We start from the raw sequence: 20,178 nt of genomic DNA, 5'->3' as shown, positions 1-20,178 counted from the left end.
CCATGGCTGGATTAGTTTGAATGGGTTGACCCTGGGTGCTGAGGATGGGTCTGTGGAATCTCCACCTCAGGTGCTAAAAATAGCTCAGTTGTGAGCATGGCCCCAGATGGTCAGAGCATCAGCCCCAGATGGGGGTCACAGGTGGATCCCAGTCAAAACGCATGCAGGATTTTGTCTCTCTATCTCCCCTCCTCTCACTTAAATTAAAAACAAAACAAAACAGCAACAACAAAAGTCACTTTAAATATTTTAAACAGAATGAAAATACAACATATCAAAAATTGTGGGAGACAGCTATAACAGTGCTTGGAGCCACTGGTAACTAGTAATTATTTAGAAACAAGCTCTCTGGTGGGGAAGAGGGTCTAGCCATAATTTGTAGTATTTTCTAATTTCTGTAGTGTCTCACCACAACTGATTTTCAGGTATCAAGCTGACATCTCTAAACACAAGATTGGAAAGAGACATAATTGATAGTCCTGAGTTGCAGAGTGGTGACCTAAAGCTGCAAGCTGACTCTTGGCCACCACTGCCTAAATGGAAGCTGTAGCATTAAATACTTATATTAGAAAGGATAGCTTGACCAGGCGTGGTGCAGTGGATAGAGTGTCGGACTGGAACTGGAGGACTCAGGTTTGAAACCCCACGGTTGTCGGCTTGAGTGCAGGATCATCTGATTTGTGCAAGGTTCACCAACTTGAGCCCAAGGTTGCTGGCTTGAGCAAGGGGTCACTGGGTCAGCTGGAGCATCGCTCCCTGGGTCAAGGCACATATGAGAAAGCAATCAATGAAAAACTAAGGTGCCACAACAATGAAGAACTGATTATTCTCATCTCTCTCCCTTCCTGTCTGTCTGTCCCTATCTGTCTCTCTCTGTCTCTCTCTCACACTCAGAAAAGGATAAAAGCCTTCAAGTCAAAATATAAGCTTTACCTTTGAAAATAAAATAGAAGAACAGTGGCTTGAGCAAGGGGTCACTTGGTCTGCTGTAGTCCCCAGTCAAGGCTCATATGAGAAAGCAATCAATGAACAACTAAGGTGTCGCAACAAAGAATTGATGCTTTTAATCTGTCTCCCTTCCTGTCTGCCTGTCCCTATCTATCCCTCTCTCTGTCTCTCTCACACACAAAAAAATACAAAGAAATAGAAGAGCAGACCAAAAGCTAGCAGAAGAAAGGAAATAATAAAGATAAGAACAGAAATCAGTGAAAAACAAATGACAAACAGAACTCCCTCTGTAACTGAACAAGGAGGCTGCATGCCACAACAAAAGCAAGCTCGTGACACAAGTGCTGGTGCAAAATGGAAGTTTTACTCAGATGTTGTGACCTTAGGAGAATGATAGGCTCCCACTTTATATCTATCTATCTATCTATCTATCTATCTATCTATCTATCTATCTATCTATCTATCTATCTATCTATCTATTTTAGTGCTAGAGAGAGAGACAGAGAGATGAGAACCATCAATTCTTCATTGTGGTACCTTAGTTGTTCATTGATTGCTTTCTCAAATGTGCCTTGACCTGGGGGGCGGTGCTCCAGCTGAGCCAGTGACCCCTTGCTCAAGCCAGGGACCTTTGGGCTCAAGCCAGCAACCATGGGGTCATGTCTATGATCCCACACTCAAGCTGGGTACCCTGTGCTCAAACTGATGAGCCTGTGCTCAAGCTGGATGAGCCTGTGCTCAACTTGTGACCTTGGGGTTTTGTACCTGGGTCCTCGGCATCCCAGGTTGACACTCTATCCACTGCATCACTGCTTAATTAGGCAAGAATGGTGAGCTCCCATTTGAAGACTATCTTATCTCCTTTCCCTGCTCAAATCTGCAATCTTTTTTTAAGCAAGAGAAAGAGACAGAGAGACTGAGAGAGAGAAACAGAAAGGGAGAGAAATGAGAAGCATCAATTAGTAGCTGCAGCACTTCAGTTGTTCACTGATTACTTTCTCATACATGACTTGACTGGGGTGCTCCAGCTGAGCCAGTGACCCTTTGCTTAAGCCAGTGGCCTTGGGCTGAATCTAAGGACCATGGGGTCATGTCTGTGATTACACGCTCAGGCCAACGACCCTGCACGCAAGCTGAACTAGCCTGTGCTCAAGCTGATGATCTCAGAGTTTCAAACCTGGGTTCTCAGTGTTCCAGGTCGACACTCTATCCACTGCACCACAGCACCACTCAGTCAGCAAGTCTGGGATTCTTACAGAGATAGAGAGGGGAGGAACTTTTCTATATTCAAGTATCTTATAGCTTTGGCGTGTTTGGGCCCTATCCATTCATCTTTCTAGCCTTTGGCGCATTCAGTGTAAGAACTTCCTACTGAATCATCTAGGCCAGTGGTTCTCAAACTTTTTGAAGTCAGGGCACATTTAGAATCCTACAAATAATTGTAGGTGCACTATATACAAATTTCTGAGAACTACGTTATAATAATTAAGTCAAATATTAAAGAAAAAAAAGTCCAAGCATGCTCTTATGATAATTAAATGAGATAAATATGACAAAATTAAATTTACTCTGGCATTAAAAAACATTTTTATGTTACATTTTTTGAGTTATGCTGTTTAGAATTCTGTGTGTGGTAGATTGGAGGCTTGATTCCCAAGAACTTTAGGGAAGAGGATGTTGTCAGCAGGATGTCATGGGACTGGTTCACTGCTTGGCTACATGCTGTTCAGGACCTTGACTCTTCCAGATCTTTAGTAAGACTTAGTTTCCCAGCTGGATCGGTTGTAAGGGCTCATCAGATGGGTAGAAGGACCTGCAATGAGAAAACTTGAACAAAGTTGTTAATGTTTGCCCTAAATGTTGAACATATTGTTTGATTTTTTTGATTCATGTTATAAATGTAAAAAGGAGTGTTTCTAAAACAGATATTTGTAAGGGACTCCCATAAACTATTTTAAAAGGGCTTCATTTGCCTGACCAGCAGTGGTGCAGTGGATAAAGTGTGGACCCAGAATGCTGAGGTTGGTGGTTCCAAGCCCAGCACCGGAGTCACGGGCTTGAGCAGGGGAATCATCCACAAGATCCCTAAGCTCTCCAGCTTGAGCCCAGAAGTGTTGCTGGCATGAAAAGCCCAAGGTCGCTGGCTTGAGCAAGGGGTCATTGCCTTGGCTTGAGCCCCTGGATCAAAGCACATATGAGAAGCAAGCAATGAACAACTACAATGATGCAACTATGAGTTGATGCTTCTCATCTCTCTCCCTTCTTGTCAGTCTGTCTGTCTTTCCCCCTCTCTCTCTGACCTACAACTTCTGAAGCAAGCAGCCATGGAAGCCAAACCACAACCACAACCTCTGCAGCAATTGGCCCCAACAGTCAGCACTTGGTCAATAACTGCCAACTTCCTTAATTTTTACTTCTGCTTCAATTTAACATCTATGAGGGAAAGGCAAAATTGCTCCCCTAACCAATCACATAGGTTGGTGATCCTCCAGTAAGGGAAATACCTAAAGCCCTCCTTTTTGTCCACTGTAGAGCTTTCCAACTACCCTGCCTATCTTTGAATCTCTTCAAAATGCCAAGTGATGGTGGCTGACTCCTTTGTTATGTAGCCAACTCTGAATAAATAACCTTTGTTCTCATGTGGGTGATCTTTGTTTATTTCCAGACAGGTGGGAATGCAAAATGGGACAAGCACTATGGAAAATTGGCAGTTTCTTAGAAAGTTAAACATAAACTTTCCATATGATTCAGTGGACCAACTCTTAGGTATTTACCCAAGAGAAATAAATACTTATGTTCATACAGCAATCTGTGTGAAAATCTTTATAGTAGTTTTATTTATAGTCACCCAAAAATTATAAACCACCCATTGTCTTTCAACTGGATAATGGAATCCTGATTCAACAGAAGGAACAGAGTGTATAGTCTTATAAAGTTCAGGCATATCAAATACACATCCTGAAAAGCTCCACTCTCTTAAGAAATGGGGTGTCTAGAGGCTAGAACACTAGATATTGAAGTCTTTTGCAATCAGTTATTTCACCAGGGAATGTCTTAGGCTGAGCAGGTCTAAGTTCACATAACGAAGTAGACATAGCTTAGCATTAAAACATCCAGTTTGAGATTGTGCATCTATTTCCTGAAGGCTACAAGATTGATATCAATGCAGCCACACAGCTTCCTGTTGTCTTTGAGGTGGATTTCCTAGGACCATAGAGGTTTTTGTGGGAGTAGCATCAATACCCTGGCATAAATTATCCAAAATTAAGCAGTAGTGGGGAGGGTGCACTTCTTGCTCAGGCTTAACATGTAGTCACTACACCACCTTACTTCAAACCACCCTGGATGGGACCTCAAATGTAGCATAATGGTCAGTATAGGACATATCTGACCCTTACCTCTAGGGGAAATGTCCTTACTCCTCTCCCCAGATTTTCATGGCCTAGAGAAATCCAAAAGTTTCCCCCAAATTTCTGTGGAAGTCTTCAGACTAATAGCCTCACTTCTTGCCTCTCACCCCAGCTCCCAGTATGATGTCTCTAATTGACCATTGAGCAAATTTAGAGGCAAAATTCAGTTTCTTCACCTAAAATCACATCACATCAAGCATTTCATAATTTTTATGGAATTTGGAGGAACCACGTCATGCAACATGGAATATTCAGCGATTTCTTTGCCCTCCCCATATCCCACACCTTTCAACCATGGATGTGAGGAGTGCTATTTATAATCCATTAAATTACATGGCTGAGCCCCACTTAGATGGAATAATATACTGCCCACAAAAATTAGGGGATATTTTATAGCTTCACATTCATTTCGAAATATCTCCTAATTTTTGTGAGCAGTGTACCTACAAAATACAACATCAACATATTGGTTTTTATTGTCCTAGTTCTTTCATGATTTCACTGGGCCTACAGTGCTGAGCCTCAGTTTTGGATTGTTGAGTTTCAAAGTCTGGACATAAAGGGATTAGGAATGGCTCCTTTGCATGATGGGGGCTTTGGAAAAGACTGATGCATTAGGACTGGGAGCAGCTACAGAGGTGAATAGGGTTAACATCCAGGACTCTCTCTGTTCTTAATTTTTTTCCTCTGTCCTTAATTTGAGGGCACCATCTGTTGTCAGTTCACAGGAGCCCCATGGGGACAGAGGAGGCCACACAGAGGTAAGTGACAGTGGACATCACCTGCATAGAAAAGCTTTGCTGGTTGTCCAAGCCTGTTTTTTTTATGCAGACAATGTGTTATCTATTGACAGTCAACCCAAAACCTTGCTTAGCCCCTGTCTGAGTTATGTCAGGTGGATGGCTCTTCTTCCAACATGAACATTGTCAATTGCCTTGCTGATTGATATGTTTTCTTTTTAAAATGTTTTTTAAATTTTATTTATTTATTTTAGTGAGGAGAAAGAGAGAGAGAGAGAGAGAGAGAGAGAGAGAGAGAGAAGGGAGGAGGGAGGAGCAGAAAACATCAACTCCCATATATATATCTTGACCAGGCAAGCCTGGGGCCTTGAACCAGCAACCTCAGCATTCCAGGTCAATGCTTTATCCACTGTGCCACCACAGGTCAGGCTTGATTCATTTTCTAACAGCATTTCATGGAGTTTGTGAAGTTTTCTTTTTCAAAATTTGAAGTTTCACTCTGCAGCCAATTAGATTAACAAGGTTGGTAAGAATACGTGAGGACTAGTTTTGTAAGTGGTCAGTTCATCATAAATGTTTTAGTTTTACACAAGCTTGTGAGTTCAGGGATTCAGAAAATAAATATGCCAACCATATTTATTATTTACTATGTATTGCTGCATTATTATTCTCTCTAAACTCAGTAGCTTAGAACAACAAACATTTATTATCTCACACAGTTTCTGAGAGTCAGGTGGTTCTAACTTAGGTCTTTCATAACGTTTTAGTCAATATGTCAGCTGGGGCTGCATCATCTGAAGGCTTGACTGGGGCTGTTTCCAAGATGACTGGGGCTGTTTCCAAGATAACTGGGGCTGTTTCCAAGATGGCTCCCTCACCTGGCTGTTGGCTGGAGGCTTCAGTTCCTCACTGGCTGCTGGCAGAAGAGCTCAGTTCCTTATTACACGGCCCTTTCTACAGATTTTCTTTCTTTGCTTTTTAAAATTTTTATTTATTGATTTGAGAGAGAAAGAGAGAGATAGAGAGAGAGGAAGTGGGGAAGGAGCAGGAAGCATCAACTCCTAGTTGCTTCATAGTTGCTATAGTTGCTGTAGTTGATTCTCATCTGTGCCTTGACCAGGCAAGCTCTGGGTTTCAAACCAGTGACCTCAGCATTCCATGTCAGTGCTTTATCCATGGTGTCACCACAGGTCATGTAGAAGAGACTTCTTCAAAGTCGTTAAAATACTTCTTTTGATGTTTTCTTGGTGTTGCTAAATTTTGTCAGATCCCCTGCACTCCCAAAGAATATTGTCTCAGGATCTCAGAATTGGGATTCCCATCAGATTGATTCATACTTGAGGCTCTGAAGCTTATTGTATCTCCCAAGGAGCTATCTTTGTTCCAGTAAAACTTCACCTTTCCTCGTGTATCAATAATTCAGGGATAAATCCTGACAAGGTTAAGATGACTATGATGGTTTCATTTCCTTTGTCTGTTTGAAGGATTTGGGTTTGGTGCCCAGTTTTGGCCAAGTAGATAAGGGGAAGCTGCTGGATGGTTTCTGAGAAAGCTTCCCCTACTCTCACAAAGGGTGGCTCAGGAAGGAATGGCCCTTTCTTCTTCAGTGGATGTTGTGTCTGTGTGAGATTACTGGAGTGGTAGCAGGCATTTTGCTAAGAAGGTAATTCATTGAAGGATGAAAAGACAGCAAAACAAACAATCCTGGCTTCCTCTTCTTCTTTTAGAAGAAGGGAGAGAGAGAGAGAAGCATCAACTTATTGTTGTATCACTTTATTTGTTCATTGATTTGTTCTCACATGTGTGTTGATGTGGGGGAAGGGGGGCTCCAGCCAAGCTAGTGACCTCTTCCTCAAGCAGAGACCTCGGAGGATTTGAACCTGGGACTTCAGTGTTCCAGATCAACACTCTATTCACTGTGCCACCACCAGCCAAGTCAAACCCTGGCTTCTTAATGAAGCTGTTGAGCCATAGATCTAACAACCCTAGAGACAACCTATCCTATGGGCTTTGTTGTAGTAATATAAGGTTATAATAATTAAATATATAGAAATATAAAAATAGGGAAGATTTATAAAAGTAATTAAAAGGATATTAAAAATAATTACTAAAATTAAGTAAATTTATGCCAATTGGATAGGAATTAATATAGTGGCTTAGTGCTCTAACTCTGTAATGTGATACACAGACTCTGACTTACAAGCAGAGTCCAGTTAGTATGTGTCTGAAGTTATACATAGATAAGAAGTAACTTGGTGCCATAACTCTGTAATGTGATAAACAGACTCTGACTTTCAAGCAGAGCCCAGTTAGTATGTGTGTGAAGTTATACATAGATAAGAAGTGGCTTGGTGTTATTTACATTAACTTTGTAAATTAATGAAAATAAGAACATCTTAAAAAGTGGTTTAATGTAAACATTTCAGTAGATTGACATAAAGGGAGTTCCCTTCCAGGAATTCCCAAAACGGTGGTTTGAAGTGATAATCCTGTAGATTGACACCTGTTAAAAGGCGTTGGTCAAAAGGCTACTAAAGCTGAGGGGCCCTTGCTGCAGTAGTCGCTCAGACTCCAACGTTGATGTGGACTGTCTCCACGGCACTCTGAGCTCTGACCAAAGCCAGCCGAGAGGAGCACGCCGACGGGGCCCCCTGAAGCTGTACCCAGGCACGCCAAAAGGATTTGTGAGTAGTAAATTGCCTGTGTGATTATTGCAACTAATTTGTCATGTCTTCCCTCCAGTGGCATTTAACAGTAGCATCCTCATAGCCGCCTCAAGAGTAATCTTGAACAGGCTGCCAGCCCAGCTGATAAGCAGGAGTGTGCCACTGCACGGGGAAGTGGAATCAGGGATGCCTGATCGACGTAGAGCGTGGGCTCTACTGGGACAGGCTTCTTCTTTTCTGAGACAATAACTTTCTCTTGTTATAGCCATTTTGAACAGATTTTTTGGTTAATGTAACCCTTTAACCAATCGATTTTTTGGTTACTAACTGATACATTTATCTATTTCAATTAATCCTATTTATTATTTAGTCTTTGCTTTTCAAAAAGTTGCAATAAAACCAGTGGGAGTCCCTTGAATCAAACCTTTTGCCATATCAGAACAGTTTGTGACTGTCTTTAGAGCAACCCTACTGTTTTAACAACAGTAGCACGTTTCAGGCTTTTACCGAGTTTTACCTGCCCCAAGGCATAGAGTCCGCTACTTTCAAAGGAGCCCAGGTTTCTTTTAGTGGAGAAGACTATTATAGACCATAATCTTGGCTCTAAGAAAGTGATGTAGGTAAAAAGAAGTCATTTCTATGGAGTTCTTTTTGTAGTGATAAAGCTTGAACAGGGCTAAGATTTTTCCTTTTTAAAAAGATTTAAAATTTTCTTATTTATTGATTTAAGAGCGACAGAAAGAGAGAGGGTAGGGGCAACTTTGATCTGTTCCTGTATGTACCCTGACTGGATATCAAACTGGCAACCTCTGCATTGGAGACAATGCTAAAACTAACCAAGCTATCCAGCCAGGGCACTTTCTTAATATACAAATAGTTCTTACAGATCAATAAGAAAAAGACCAAAATCAAATAGAAAATGAAACATCTAGTTCACAGAAAAAGAAATACAAATGGCTCCTACAATATGAAAAGAAGCTCAACCTTACTCATAAGAAGAGAGATGCAATTAAAATTCTACTAGGGTACCATTTTTCACCTTTCAGATTGGCTAATGTAAAAACATTTATCAATACACAATTGGGCAAAAGTGAGGGAGAATGGGCTTTCTTATATATCCATTAACTCACTGATGGGAGCATACATCGGTACAACTTCTATTAAGGGCAGCTAAGCAATTTCTACCAAAGGTACACATGCTTTTGACCCTAGAATAGATCTTGCATTTCTAGGATTTTGTATTACAGATATACCGACATAGGAAAAATGGTATCTACACCAGGTAACATTTTTCCAGAACATTTCTTTTATAGTTACAAAAGATAGCAAACAAACTAAAAGTCCACATGTAAGAAAACTGGCAGAGAACATTATGTTATATCAAAACAATAGCCACCGTAAGAACAAGGAAGCTCTGTAAGTACTGATGCACAATGATCTCCTGATTTATGTTGTAATGTGGAAAAAACAAGGTGCAGAACAGTATGTAAAGTTTATACTATGTGCAGAAAAAGGACAAAGGATAGGCATGTACTTGCTTGTGAATGTGGACGGCTGGGGTGGGGTGAAGGGACTGAGTAACCTGAGGCAAAGAGGGAGCCAGACACTATCGAACACCACTTTGTACTTTGTGAACTTTGGATCAAGTGAATGTACTTCCCATACCCTCCCCAAACAAAACAAAACAAAAAGTCAAGCAGACAAGAAAGTATGCATTACAGACATTTTCCAGCAAATTCATTGGTTTCACCAGACTAATATTAATCTATACCATGAGGGTACCGGAGCTTGTTTTGCTATTCTCTTATTATTTACATGGAAAGTTCTTTGTCTTCATTTCCTCAAGGGAAGCACTTCTCTTTCATTAAACTTGTAGTTCAGTATGTTTGAGCAAACATTGACACCCATAAACCTGCTACTGTGCTAAATTCAGGGGAAACAAAATTGAGTAATTTGTGCTGGGATGTGTTCCTGGCTTGGGAGGTGCTCTCCTTGGTGGGGGATATGGACATACAAACAAGTTACTGTAGTATTAAGTGTGCAATAATAGAAGTATGCACACAGGGAAAGCAGTAGAGAGGAAAGCTGATTAGCTCTGGTGAGGGCATAGGGAGGGGTCGAATGGCCAGGGAAGACTTCTTTCAAAAACTGAAGTCTAACCAGAGTTTAAAAGGTGAATAAAAATTTTCAGGAGTAAGGACTGCAGGCAAACAACAAGTGGGTTCTGGGAAACACAGGGCTCCAGCCCAAAGTGGAGAGAGCAGAGGTGGGGTGGGGTGCAGTGGAATGAAGTGGGAGGAGGGCAAGCAAGGTCAGCAAGAGCTCTGAGGGACAAAATGTTTGGATTTTCACCCTGCAGGCAGCAGAGAGGCAGGGCTTGTAAGCTGGAAAGGCATGAGCCCCAGAGCCTTGCACCGGGAATAGCTGCAAGGGTTCACATTTGGTCAAATTAATTTGGTGGCACAAAGGTATCTTATTCAAATGCTGCTGCAGATCAGGCCTCCTTGCCTCCTCATCCACCACTACAACATTAAGCAGGACCGTTGAAAAGGGTGAAAGCAGCCCGTGAGGCTAGCAAGTGTGTGTGTGTGTGTGTGTGTGTGTGTGTGTGTGTGTGTGTGTATGTTTAGATGGAGGGGGCTTCCAGGCTACACACACCACCTGCCCCCTGGGCTAGGTGTCAATTCCTTCTTCCCGCGTGTTTTCTCCCAAATCCTATTCTGTTTCCCCATTCCATCCTCCTCCCACAAAGATAATGGTCTGCACCTGGTACCCCCTCTTGGACCCAGTTATTTGGCATGTCCACTCTTCTTCCCCCTCAGAAGGCACGAAACTTCTTTGGACAAGATGGGTGTCTACCGCGTCCGCGTGTCCACTGGGTCCTCCTTCTATGCGGGCTCCAACAACCCGGTGCAGCTGTGGCTGGTCGGCCAGCACGGGGAAGCTGCTCTCGGGACGCGCTTGTGGCCGTCGCGGGGCAAGGTGAGCTGGCTGGAGCCGGGCAGTGGGATGCGCACCGGGCCGGAGGCCGTCAAATACCGGGGAAGAGACTCGCCCCCGCGCTAAGAGCACTCAGAGACCGCTGGGCAGGGCACTTAGGGAGGGGCGGGGCACGTAGCAAGCGCTCAATAAAAGTTCGGGCCACCGGCTTCCTTGGGATGGAGAGGATGCTCCCGCACGCCCACAGAGCTCTCTTTCTGAAACTCAAGGACCCTTAAGCGGCTGTGCATCTCCTGTTTTCCTCTCTTCTTAAAAGCTGCTGTTTCAAATCTCTTCTGCTGTTGCTGAAACCCGACCTTGCGGGCTTTATCACGGGGCAGGGGGGGATGGAGGAACAGAAGCGGGGTGGGGGTTGGCTTCTGTCACCTTTTTCTCCCTTCATCCCCATCCCCAAATTTCCATCGTCCATCAAGCTCTCTCCAAGACCCCAGATCCAGATGTCTGTCCCACGGATGTCTAAAGGAACATGCCCCAAGGGGGGCTCCTCACCTCTCTCACACCTCTCCTCTTGCCTCTCCCTCTGTTGGCCCCTGTCTAACCACGAAATCAAGGGGTGTCAATTCTATCTCCTGGACACCTCCGGCATCCGTGTCTGGATGTACGCTCCCCCCCTCCCCACAGCGTCTCCTTGAACCTACGTCACCTTCAGCCTCTTCCCCCACTTCACCGTTTTCTTTCTGGCCTTTCCAAGCTCTTCTGCAGCCAGAAAGACTTCTTCCAAATACTTTCCCTTTAAAAGACACCCCCCCACCCCCCGAATCCCGCTTAAAACATTTGAATGGCTTCCACTTGTCCTCATGACCAAATCCAAAGCCGTGACCTAACCTTCGAGACTTTTCACGATCTAGCCAGGCTCATGTCCCACATGCTCTGCGCGGCCCACGCCTCTGCCGCCCTCGATCAGCCTCCGCTCTCTCATTTCCTCTCCCTGGCACGCACGTCCCCAAACTTTTCCTTCCTCGCACCTTTTCTGGCTAAACCCTTAGCATCTAGAGGTCTCCGCTTAGACAGAATGTTCACGGGGAAGCCAGCCCCCAGGTAGGTGAGAGCCTCTACCGCGCCAAACCTTGGAGGTGGCATTGGGGTCGCCAGGGTCCCACGGTGTAACTGCCTGGTCCACAGTGAACCTCCCCGCGCAACTGTGTGGGTGCCCAGCACCCAGCTCAGCGCTTGGCACATCAAAGACTACAGAAAGGGAAAAGAGCAGGAAGGAGTGCATCCTCCCTCCTCTGCCTCACCCTGGGCTGAACTTGACGACCCAGAATGGGGTCGTGGAGACAGCAGGTCCGTGCGTGTCTTTTCTCTTTTGAGTTCCTTTTGCGCTGCTTTCCCAGAGGCCCAGCAGGAGGGCCTGGGGGCAGCTGGGAATCAGTCCCAGTCCTCCTTCCGGGCATCACCCTGGATGGTGAGCCTCTTCTGTCCTCTGTAGGAGACGGAATTCAAAGTGGACGTGTCGGAGTACCTGGGGCCTCTGCTGTTCGTGAAAATGCGCAAGCGGCACCTCCTTCAGGATGACGCCTGGTTCTGCAACTGGGTCTCTGTGCAGGGCCCCGGGGCCAGTGGGGACGAGTTCAGGTTCCCGTGTTACCGCTGGGTGAAGGGCGATGGCGTTTTGAGCCTGGCTGAGGGCACTGGTGAGTGCAGGGTGGGCTGCAAGGAGACTACTGGGGGCCCAAGAGAAGCTGGGGGTGGGGGGAGAGGAGAAGACTGGAAATGGTGAGGGGCAGGAACCGGAGGGCCGGTCTTTTCAGCTTGTGGAAGAGGCAGGTTGCTGCAGATGGCATGCAGCAGAATGGAGGCTGGGAGGGCATGATGCTGAAGTGTCAGGCCCTCTACTCCTCCAGAGGTGGGCTGAAAGGCACCCCTGGCAGGGACAGGGAGAGGCTCTCAGGAGAAGCCTTATCGTCCACGTTCTCCTTCCACTTCTAGGCTGCACAGTGGTAGATGACCTTCAAGGCCTGTTCAAGAAACACAGGGCAGAGGAGCTGGAAGAGAGAAGGAAGCTGTACCGGTTAGCCTGCCCCCTTCCCGGTGACTCCTCCTGACCTCACAGGGAGCCCTGGCCCCTCCTCACATCAATGCCTGATTTCATTTCTGCACCACAGGTGGGGCAACTGGAAGGATGGGTTAATCCTGAATGTGGCTGCAGCCAGTATAAGCGACCTCCCGCTAGATGAGAGATTTCTGGAGGACAAAAAGATTGACTTTGAGGCTTCACTGGCCAAGGGGTGAGAACAAGGGGCACTGGATGAATGAGAAGTACCCTGGTCCAGTGGAAGCCAAGGGGCTAGACTGGTCCAAGGTGGATGCCTAAGGTTGTAATGTGTGATTCTGAGAATAACTCTCAACCATTTTGCCTATCCTTCCCTGAAGGCTGGCTGATCTAGCTGTCAAAGTCTCTTTAAATATTCTGGCTTGCTGGAAGGAACTGGATGACTTCAGCAGAATTTTCTGGTGTGGCCAAAGCAAGCTGGCTGGTCAGTACCCTACCCCAGTGTTTCTCTGAGATTCTGACCCTCAGATTCCACTGGGACCAGTGCGGGGTGACCTGAGGTCTGGGTTCTTCTGGTAGGCTGGAGTCAAGAGGGGATGGTTTGGTGGGGGTTGGAAGAACCAGGACCTCAAATCTCACAACTTGCTCCACATCCCCAGAGAAGGTGCGGGATTCCTGGCAGGAGGACGCCTTTTTCGGGTACCAGTTTCTCAATGGTGTCAACCCAATGATGCTAAGGCGCTCCAGTCAACTTCCTGCCCGCCTAGTGTTTCCTCCAGGGATGGAGGAGCTGCAGGCCCAGCTGGAGAAGGAGCTCCAGGTATAGACCTCATAGCCCAAAGGAGGCCACACAGTGAAATAAGAGTGTGGTTACTGTATGTGCTGCTTTGGGGTCCACTGTGAGCCCAGCTTGCTGGTGGATGGCCAGAGGGAATTCTACAGGGGAATCTTGAGTGGTCCTGGAGAGGTGTACACACTTCTCCAATGAGAAGTGCATAGTGTGGAAGAAGAGGGTGTGATGGGCGATAGAGACAGAATTAAAAGGAAAAAATAACTGGGCCTTGGTGCTAGGGATTTGGGAGAGTGTGGAGTAAGAGACTCAGATCGGGGTGGGGTTGTTAACCAGGAGTCAACACGGATCAATTTAAAGAGAAAATTCAGATTATAAGATAAGATAGACTTGGATTTGAACCCTGGCTCTGCTGTTTATAAGCTGTGTGACTTCAGGCAAGATACCTCTCCTCTTTTATCACCTGTGTCCTCTTTTATAAAACTGAGGCTGATTCAAGTGCGTGTAAGAATTATGTGAGGCAATCAGCATGTGATTCATTACCTGGTACAAAGTAGATGATGCAGACAAGTTAGTTTCCTTCTTTTTCTTCTTCCCTTGGGTAATCTGGGTGAGAAGAAGATGGCTTATGCTGATAGCACTTGCCCTCTACCCCCATCCAGGGAGGTACGCTGTTTGAAGCTGACTTCTCCCTGCTGGATGGGATCAAGGCTAATGTCATCCTGTGTAGCCAGCAGCACCTGGCAGCCCCCCTGGTCATGCTGAAACTGCAGCCAGATGGGCAACTCTTGCCCATGGTCATCCAGGTGAGAGGACCCAGAATTTCTTCTCCCCTGTGGCTGGCCCTGGCAGTTCAGCCCCTTCCCCAAATTCACCGAGGATTCCCTTGTGCCATGCATGAGGTGGCACTGAAGGAGGAAATAGGCAGAGATGGGAAGTTGCAGTCTAGCTGGAGAGACAGTTGGGAAAATCTATATGTGCTCCAGTGCTGAGGAAGTACCTGAGGATGGAGACAATCTGGGAGGAGTCAGAGGAGATGGGGTGGGTTAGAGCCTTGGGGGAGGGGCAGGACCTCTCCCCCAGGGGGAGGTGGGTTGGGCAGAAGGCCGAGGTGTGATAAGTGTGAGAAGTCAGCTTACCAGTAGACAGTTGGGCTGGAATGGTGGGGAATAGTGTGAGGTGAAAGGGCCGAGACTGTAGCTGGCTGTGGACACCAAATCAAGGAGTATGAACACAGGTAGCTGGAGTAGGCTGTTGTGAAAGATTCTGTTGGCACATTCTATGGGTGATTTTGTATAGGATGGACCAGAGAAGGGAAATGCTAGATATAAGATTAGGGTGACATGCTCCAGCAATTGTCCAAGATGGGGGTGATGCGCTCCGATGTGAGGAATAACTGTGGGGGTGCAGAGGAAGGAGGATGGGCATGCAGAGGAAAACTAAACTGGCCTGGATTCAAGGAGAGAGAAAAGGAAGCGTCACGCAAGGCACCTGCAGAAATAAAGAGAAAAATATGCTTGGGTGGCCTTTTGTCAGGCCAATCATGAGGTATGGGGAGACATTCAAATTGTTACAGCTAGCTAGTGACCAGTAGCTGAGAACTGGAGACTTAGTCAGCTGATAGGGATGATGTTGGAAGATCCAAGAGAAGCTGAAGTTTCTGAAAAAGAGCACGGGATAAGGAAGCAGAGGGTTTGAATCTTGTTCACCCTGAGGGGCTGAAAGGGAAGGTGGAGGCCAGCAAGGCAGTGGAAGAAGAGTTTGTGCAGAAGGCCCGGGGTAGAGCAGCTTGTAGCATGTTAATGCTCTGAGTGGGTAGGAAAGGGCGGAGATGGAATAGTAGCTGTTGGGGAGTAGCAGCAGTCAGATGGAGAAAGCTAAGCAAATCTGAGGAAGAAGGGAGGGTTAAATATGCAAAGGATGGGGAATCTGCTGGGCACCCACACTCATCTCTCTCTTCCCCACTCTTATCCTTGCTCTAGCTCCAATTGCCATGCACAGGATCCCCCACACCACCACTTTTCCTGCCCACGGATCCCCCGATGGTCTGGCTCTTGGCCAAATGTTGGGTCCGCAGCTCTGACTTCCAGGTTCATGAGCTGAATTCTCATCTTCTGAGGGGACATTTAATGGCTGAGGTTATCGCTGTGGCCACCATGAGATGCCTTCCATCGATACATCCTATCTTCAAGGTAACGCCCTATCCCCTTCTCTTCTGCCTGCCCTTTGGCCTCATGGCACAGTCCTTCCTCTGGAGGCACTACCTCTGTGGAATTTCAGGGTGTGGGGAAAGCCGACCAATGAAAGACAAGTGAGCAAGGGAGCAAGCAAGGACTCTTCTGCATTTTCAACAGGGCAACATCACCTCCCAAGTAGGGGAAAATGACTCATTGGTAAGGTAGGCAGTGGGTGTGTTGGGAGGTAAGAAGTCTTACTCTCGTTAGGTATAATGCACAGATAGATAAATGTATTACTTATAAATAGTACCCACAAAAGACTGGGATTCCTTCCCAAACGGCAGGGGTCGGGAACCTTTTTGGCTCAGAGAGCCATGAGCGCCACATATCTTAAAATGTAATTCCATGAAAGCCATACAACAACCTGTGTACGTTATGCATTATCCAGTAAAAATTTGGTGTTGTCCCGGAGGACAGCTATGATTAGCTCCAGCCACCTGCAACCATGAACATGAGTGGTAGGAAATAAACGGATTGTAATACATGAGAATGTTTTATATTTTTAACATTATTATTATTTTTTTATTAAAGATTTGTCCGCCAGCCAGAAGCAGCCATCAAAAGAGCCACATCTGGCTCATGATCCATAGGTTCCTGACCCTGCCAAAAGGGGACCACGCAAATAACAGATTTTTCCAACCAGTTTTAAAGGGTTCTAAAATAATAACACATAGGCCAGTTAGATGTGCTCAGGTCAAGAACAGTAGCCATTTTTTTTTCAAACAGACCATTTGAATACAGTATTCACCCATTAACTTTTATTCTTGGGTGCTTCTAGTGGGGCAAGAACCATTCTGGATGTTTGTGCTAAGTAATTCACTTTAGGGCTCACAGGCAATAAAGATTGCATTATAACATATTAGCAGTGACAAGTACAAGGCAGAGAATCAAAGCAGAGTGATGGGATATCAAGTTCAGATTGGGTAGTCAGGAAAGACTCCCTTAATGACATGACATAGAGATCAAGACTATGAGGCGCCAGCCATGAGATGATCAAGGCGCACACTATTCTAGGCGGAGGGAATGCTTAGAACAGTGCAGAGGTCTCAGGCAGGAACAAGCATGGCATGTCTGAAGAATAGAGAGAAGGTGAGTGCAGGCTCTGGCTGCCTGGCTCAGTGGATAGAACGTCGGCCCAAAATATGAATGGCCCAGGTTTGATTCCTGGTCAGGGTGCACAGGAGAAGCAACCATCCGCTTTTCTCCCCCTTCCTTCCCTCTTCCTCTCCTACAGCCAGTCACTCGATTGGTCTGAGCGTCGACCTCAGGCACTGAGGATAGCTGAGTGATTTGAGCATCAGCTCTAAATGGGGTGTGCCAGGTGGATCTCAGTCGGGGCATATGCGGGACCCTGTCTCTCTATCTACCTTCCTTTCACTTAAAATGAAAAAGAAAGAAGGTGAGTGCAATGGACAAAATGGAGAGGGTAGGAGATGGAGTTCTGAAGGTAGGCAGGTTACAGCATGCATCGTCAGTGGAAGCAATTATACCCCCACGGGGTGAAAATGGGACCAGGACCATGGAAAAGTTCTGGGATGCAAAAAAACTTATAATTTTTATGTAGGAATCAAACATATGCATACAGAACATAACTGATATAGTATATCTGTAGCATTAAAATTTCATGGGGTGAAGCATTTGAGATCTTGCTTCCCAACAAGTATCATCAGTTTGGCTCAAATAAAGTCTTAGGAAAATTTCTTTAAAAAATTCAGTGGGGGGGAGAAGAGGAAAATATATCTGAAAAGGTTCTTTAGAAGAGTGATAATAAAGGTTGAGAAAACTGAGCTACAACTTGGACAGTCTTATATGAAAAGAAAAGGAGAATGATTTTATTTTTTTTACAATATCATACAGCAATAAATCAATGGTTTGTGGAATGAGTTACAAATGAACAGAGCACTCTTGCTGTCGAGGGACCACTGAACTTCATGTGTCTGCTTTTCCTGAAGACCGGGAACCTTTCCTGCTCTTCAACTCCAGTTTCCTACAGGGACTTGTCACTGCTCTCCTCTGACTTTGCAGTCTCTGGCTCTCTCCTTCCAGCTATTAATCCCACACCTGCGATACACCATGGAAATTAACGTGCGGGCCAGGACTGGGCTGGTCTCTGACATGGGCGTTTTTGACCAGGTATGAAGACAGATGGGGATTCTGGAGTTCATGTTTCTTCTAGCTCTGGTCTTGGGTAGGTGAATTTGCATGACCCTGCCTATCCTTGCTTTTCAGGTGGTGAGCTCTGGTGGGGGAGGCCATGTGGAGCTCCTTAGGCGAGCTGGAGCCAATTTAACCTATAGATCATTCTGTCCTCCTGAGGACTTGGCTGACCGAGGGCTCCTGGGAGTCAAGTCTTCCTTCTATGCCCAAGATGCCCTGCGGCTCTGGGAAGTCATCTCTTGGTGAGGCAAGGGGAAGACAAGGCTGGTGCGGGTGGGTGGGCAGGAAGAGGCCCAGGAGAACAGAAGGTCTGTGTTGGGGCCTGGGGGCCTGGCCTGGCCCTGTGAGCAAGGAGCCCAGGGAATATAGAGGCTCCCTGTCAGCTTCTGCTCTCTTGGCCCAACCCCTTGGCCGGCAGCTATGTGGAGGGAATTGTGAGTCTTCACTATAAGATGGACGAGGCCGTGAAAGAGGATCTTGAACTGCAGTCCTGGTGTCGAGAGATCACTGAAATTGGGCTGCAAGGGGCTCAGGACCAAGGTGAGTTGAGCCCCTGCCCTGAGACCGCCAATGTGAGAGATTCTTCCTTGGAACGTCCCCAGAATCCTCCCTATTTCTCTTAAACCTTCCAGAAGCATGTCCAAACCCTATTTAAATGCCCAAAGGCCTTCTTCGATTCCTATGCAATAAGAACCTCTCTAGGTCCCAGATGCAGTGGGACCAGTGGCTGCTTATAAATGTTCAACAACTAGGTCTCTGGGGGAATAAAGAAGCCCTGGTTTTTAGCATTTGGCCATTTCCATGGTGCAAATATTTCCACCGTAGCTACAGTTATGATGTCCATCAGCTTGCCTAATACCTGAACATTTAACGTAACTGACTCTTGTGAGCCAGTATGACCCGTACCAGTACACCACTGAGAGAGGCCCTCCCAGGGGATCTCCCCATTTCCCCACTGCCACTCACATCAGTTCCTGAGATTCCTTGCCCCCTCTCTCCCATCTTGCTCTCCCTGCTCTCCGAACTCTGCTTCTGTTCCTGGCTTCAGAGCTTCTAACCTTTCTTACCCCTTGCAGGGTTTCCCATCTCCTTACAGTCCCGGGACCAGCTCTGCCACTTTGTCACCATGTGCATCTTCACCTGCACTGGCCAGCACTCCTCTGTCCACATGGGCCAGGTACTTACTGTAGGAGGGCAGTGGACATTTGCACCTGGACTGGAGGAGGGGGCTGTGTGCAGGCAGCTAAAGTTTTTTGTGCTTAGCAGATACTGATTTTAGATATCTGTCCTTCCTTAGCTGGATTGGTATTCTTGGGTCCCTAACGCACCCTGTACGATGCGACAGCCCCCACCGACCACCAAGGATGCGACACTGGAGACGGTCATGGCAACACTGCCCAACGTTCATCAGGCTTCTCTCCAGATGTCCATCACTTGGCAACTGGGCAGACGTCAGCCTGTTATGGTGAGAGCCAGATGCTCTGGTCCCTGAGAAAGGGGACAGCTGTAGGGCAATGGGCACTCCAAACCGGGGGTCATAAGGAGTTCAACTGCCCTTTTCTCCCCATGCCAGGTGGCTCTGGGCCAGCATGAGGAGGAGTATTTTGGGGGCCCTGAACCTAAAGCTGTGCTGAACAAGTTCAGGAAGGAGCTGGCTGCCCTGGATAAAGAAATTGAGATCCGGAATACAAAGCTGGACCTGCCCTACGAGTACCTGAGACCCAGCCTGGTGGAAAACAGCGTGGCCATATGAGCTGCCCTGACCTTTGGTTATTTCAGCCTCCCTTCCACCCAACCCACAGCCCCATCCCTTAGCCTTTCAGTCTTATCCTCCCCAACCACACGCCTTTCTGTCTCCACCCTCCGAGAGAGTCACCTTTTCTTGTGTGTGCCCCTGGTGAATAAATTTTACTGCAGATGAACCGTCTAGAGGCCGCATTTCTCCTGTATTCCTCCATCTTTTCCTAGTGTCCTCCCTTCCTCCCTCATTGGGCTCCCAAAGGGCAGATAATAGTTACACTTACATAAACTGTTTTATGTTAGAATGAACTAGGGTAATAATACATGTTACTCTATAGTCTTAATAGTTTTGAAACTAACCTGAGTTTAATGACAACAAAGAGATATTTTAGACTAATAAAAGAAAAGGAATTAGATAAAACTATCCTAAATGAAACACTGGCAAAAGAATATAACATGTCTTTTTAACTCCATTGGATTCACCACATGTCCGGAAT

General features: G+C 46.2%; 1 protein-coding gene across 2 annotated transcripts; it reads left to right on the top strand.

Moving 5' to 3' along the window:
- Nucleotides 1-7,669: 7,669 nt before the first annotated feature.
- On the top strand, nucleotides 7,670-19,974 carry LOC136326642 (polyunsaturated fatty acid lipoxygenase ALOX15-like). Of its 2 annotated transcripts, none has more exons than XM_066262907.1 (15): nucleotides 7,670-7,782; nucleotides 10,587-10,746; nucleotides 12,194-12,398; nucleotides 12,694-12,775; nucleotides 12,870-12,992; nucleotides 13,138-13,241; nucleotides 13,417-13,577; nucleotides 14,210-14,353; nucleotides 15,530-15,739; nucleotides 17,831-17,917; nucleotides 18,014-18,183; nucleotides 18,360-18,481; nucleotides 19,018-19,118; nucleotides 19,239-19,406; nucleotides 19,515-19,974. In XM_066262907.1, exons 2-15 carry the CDS (start codon nucleotides 10,612-10,614, stop codon nucleotides 19,692-19,694), a joined length of 1,992 nt encoding a protein of 663 aa, XP_066119004.1. In that variant the 5' UTR covers nucleotides 7,670-7,782; nucleotides 10,587-10,611; the 3' UTR covers nucleotides 19,695-19,974. The 2 variants fall into 2 exon arrangements, with proteins under 2 accessions (XP_066119004.1, XP_066119005.1); XM_066262908.1 differs by having other exon boundaries at nucleotides 7,686-7,782; nucleotides 10,590-10,746.
- The last annotated feature ends 204 nt before the right edge of the window (nucleotides 19,975-20,178 follow it).

The sequence above is a fragment of the Saccopteryx bilineata genome, chromosome 2, assembly GCF_036850765.1.
Source record: "Saccopteryx bilineata isolate mSacBil1 chromosome 2, mSacBil1_pri_phased_curated, whole genome shotgun sequence".
NCBI classification, from domain to species: domain Eukaryota; kingdom Metazoa; phylum Chordata; class Mammalia; order Chiroptera; family Emballonuridae; genus Saccopteryx; species Saccopteryx bilineata.
The sequence above is the reverse complement of the archived record's forward strand: the minus strand, read 5'-3'. Positions and strand labels throughout refer to the sequence as shown.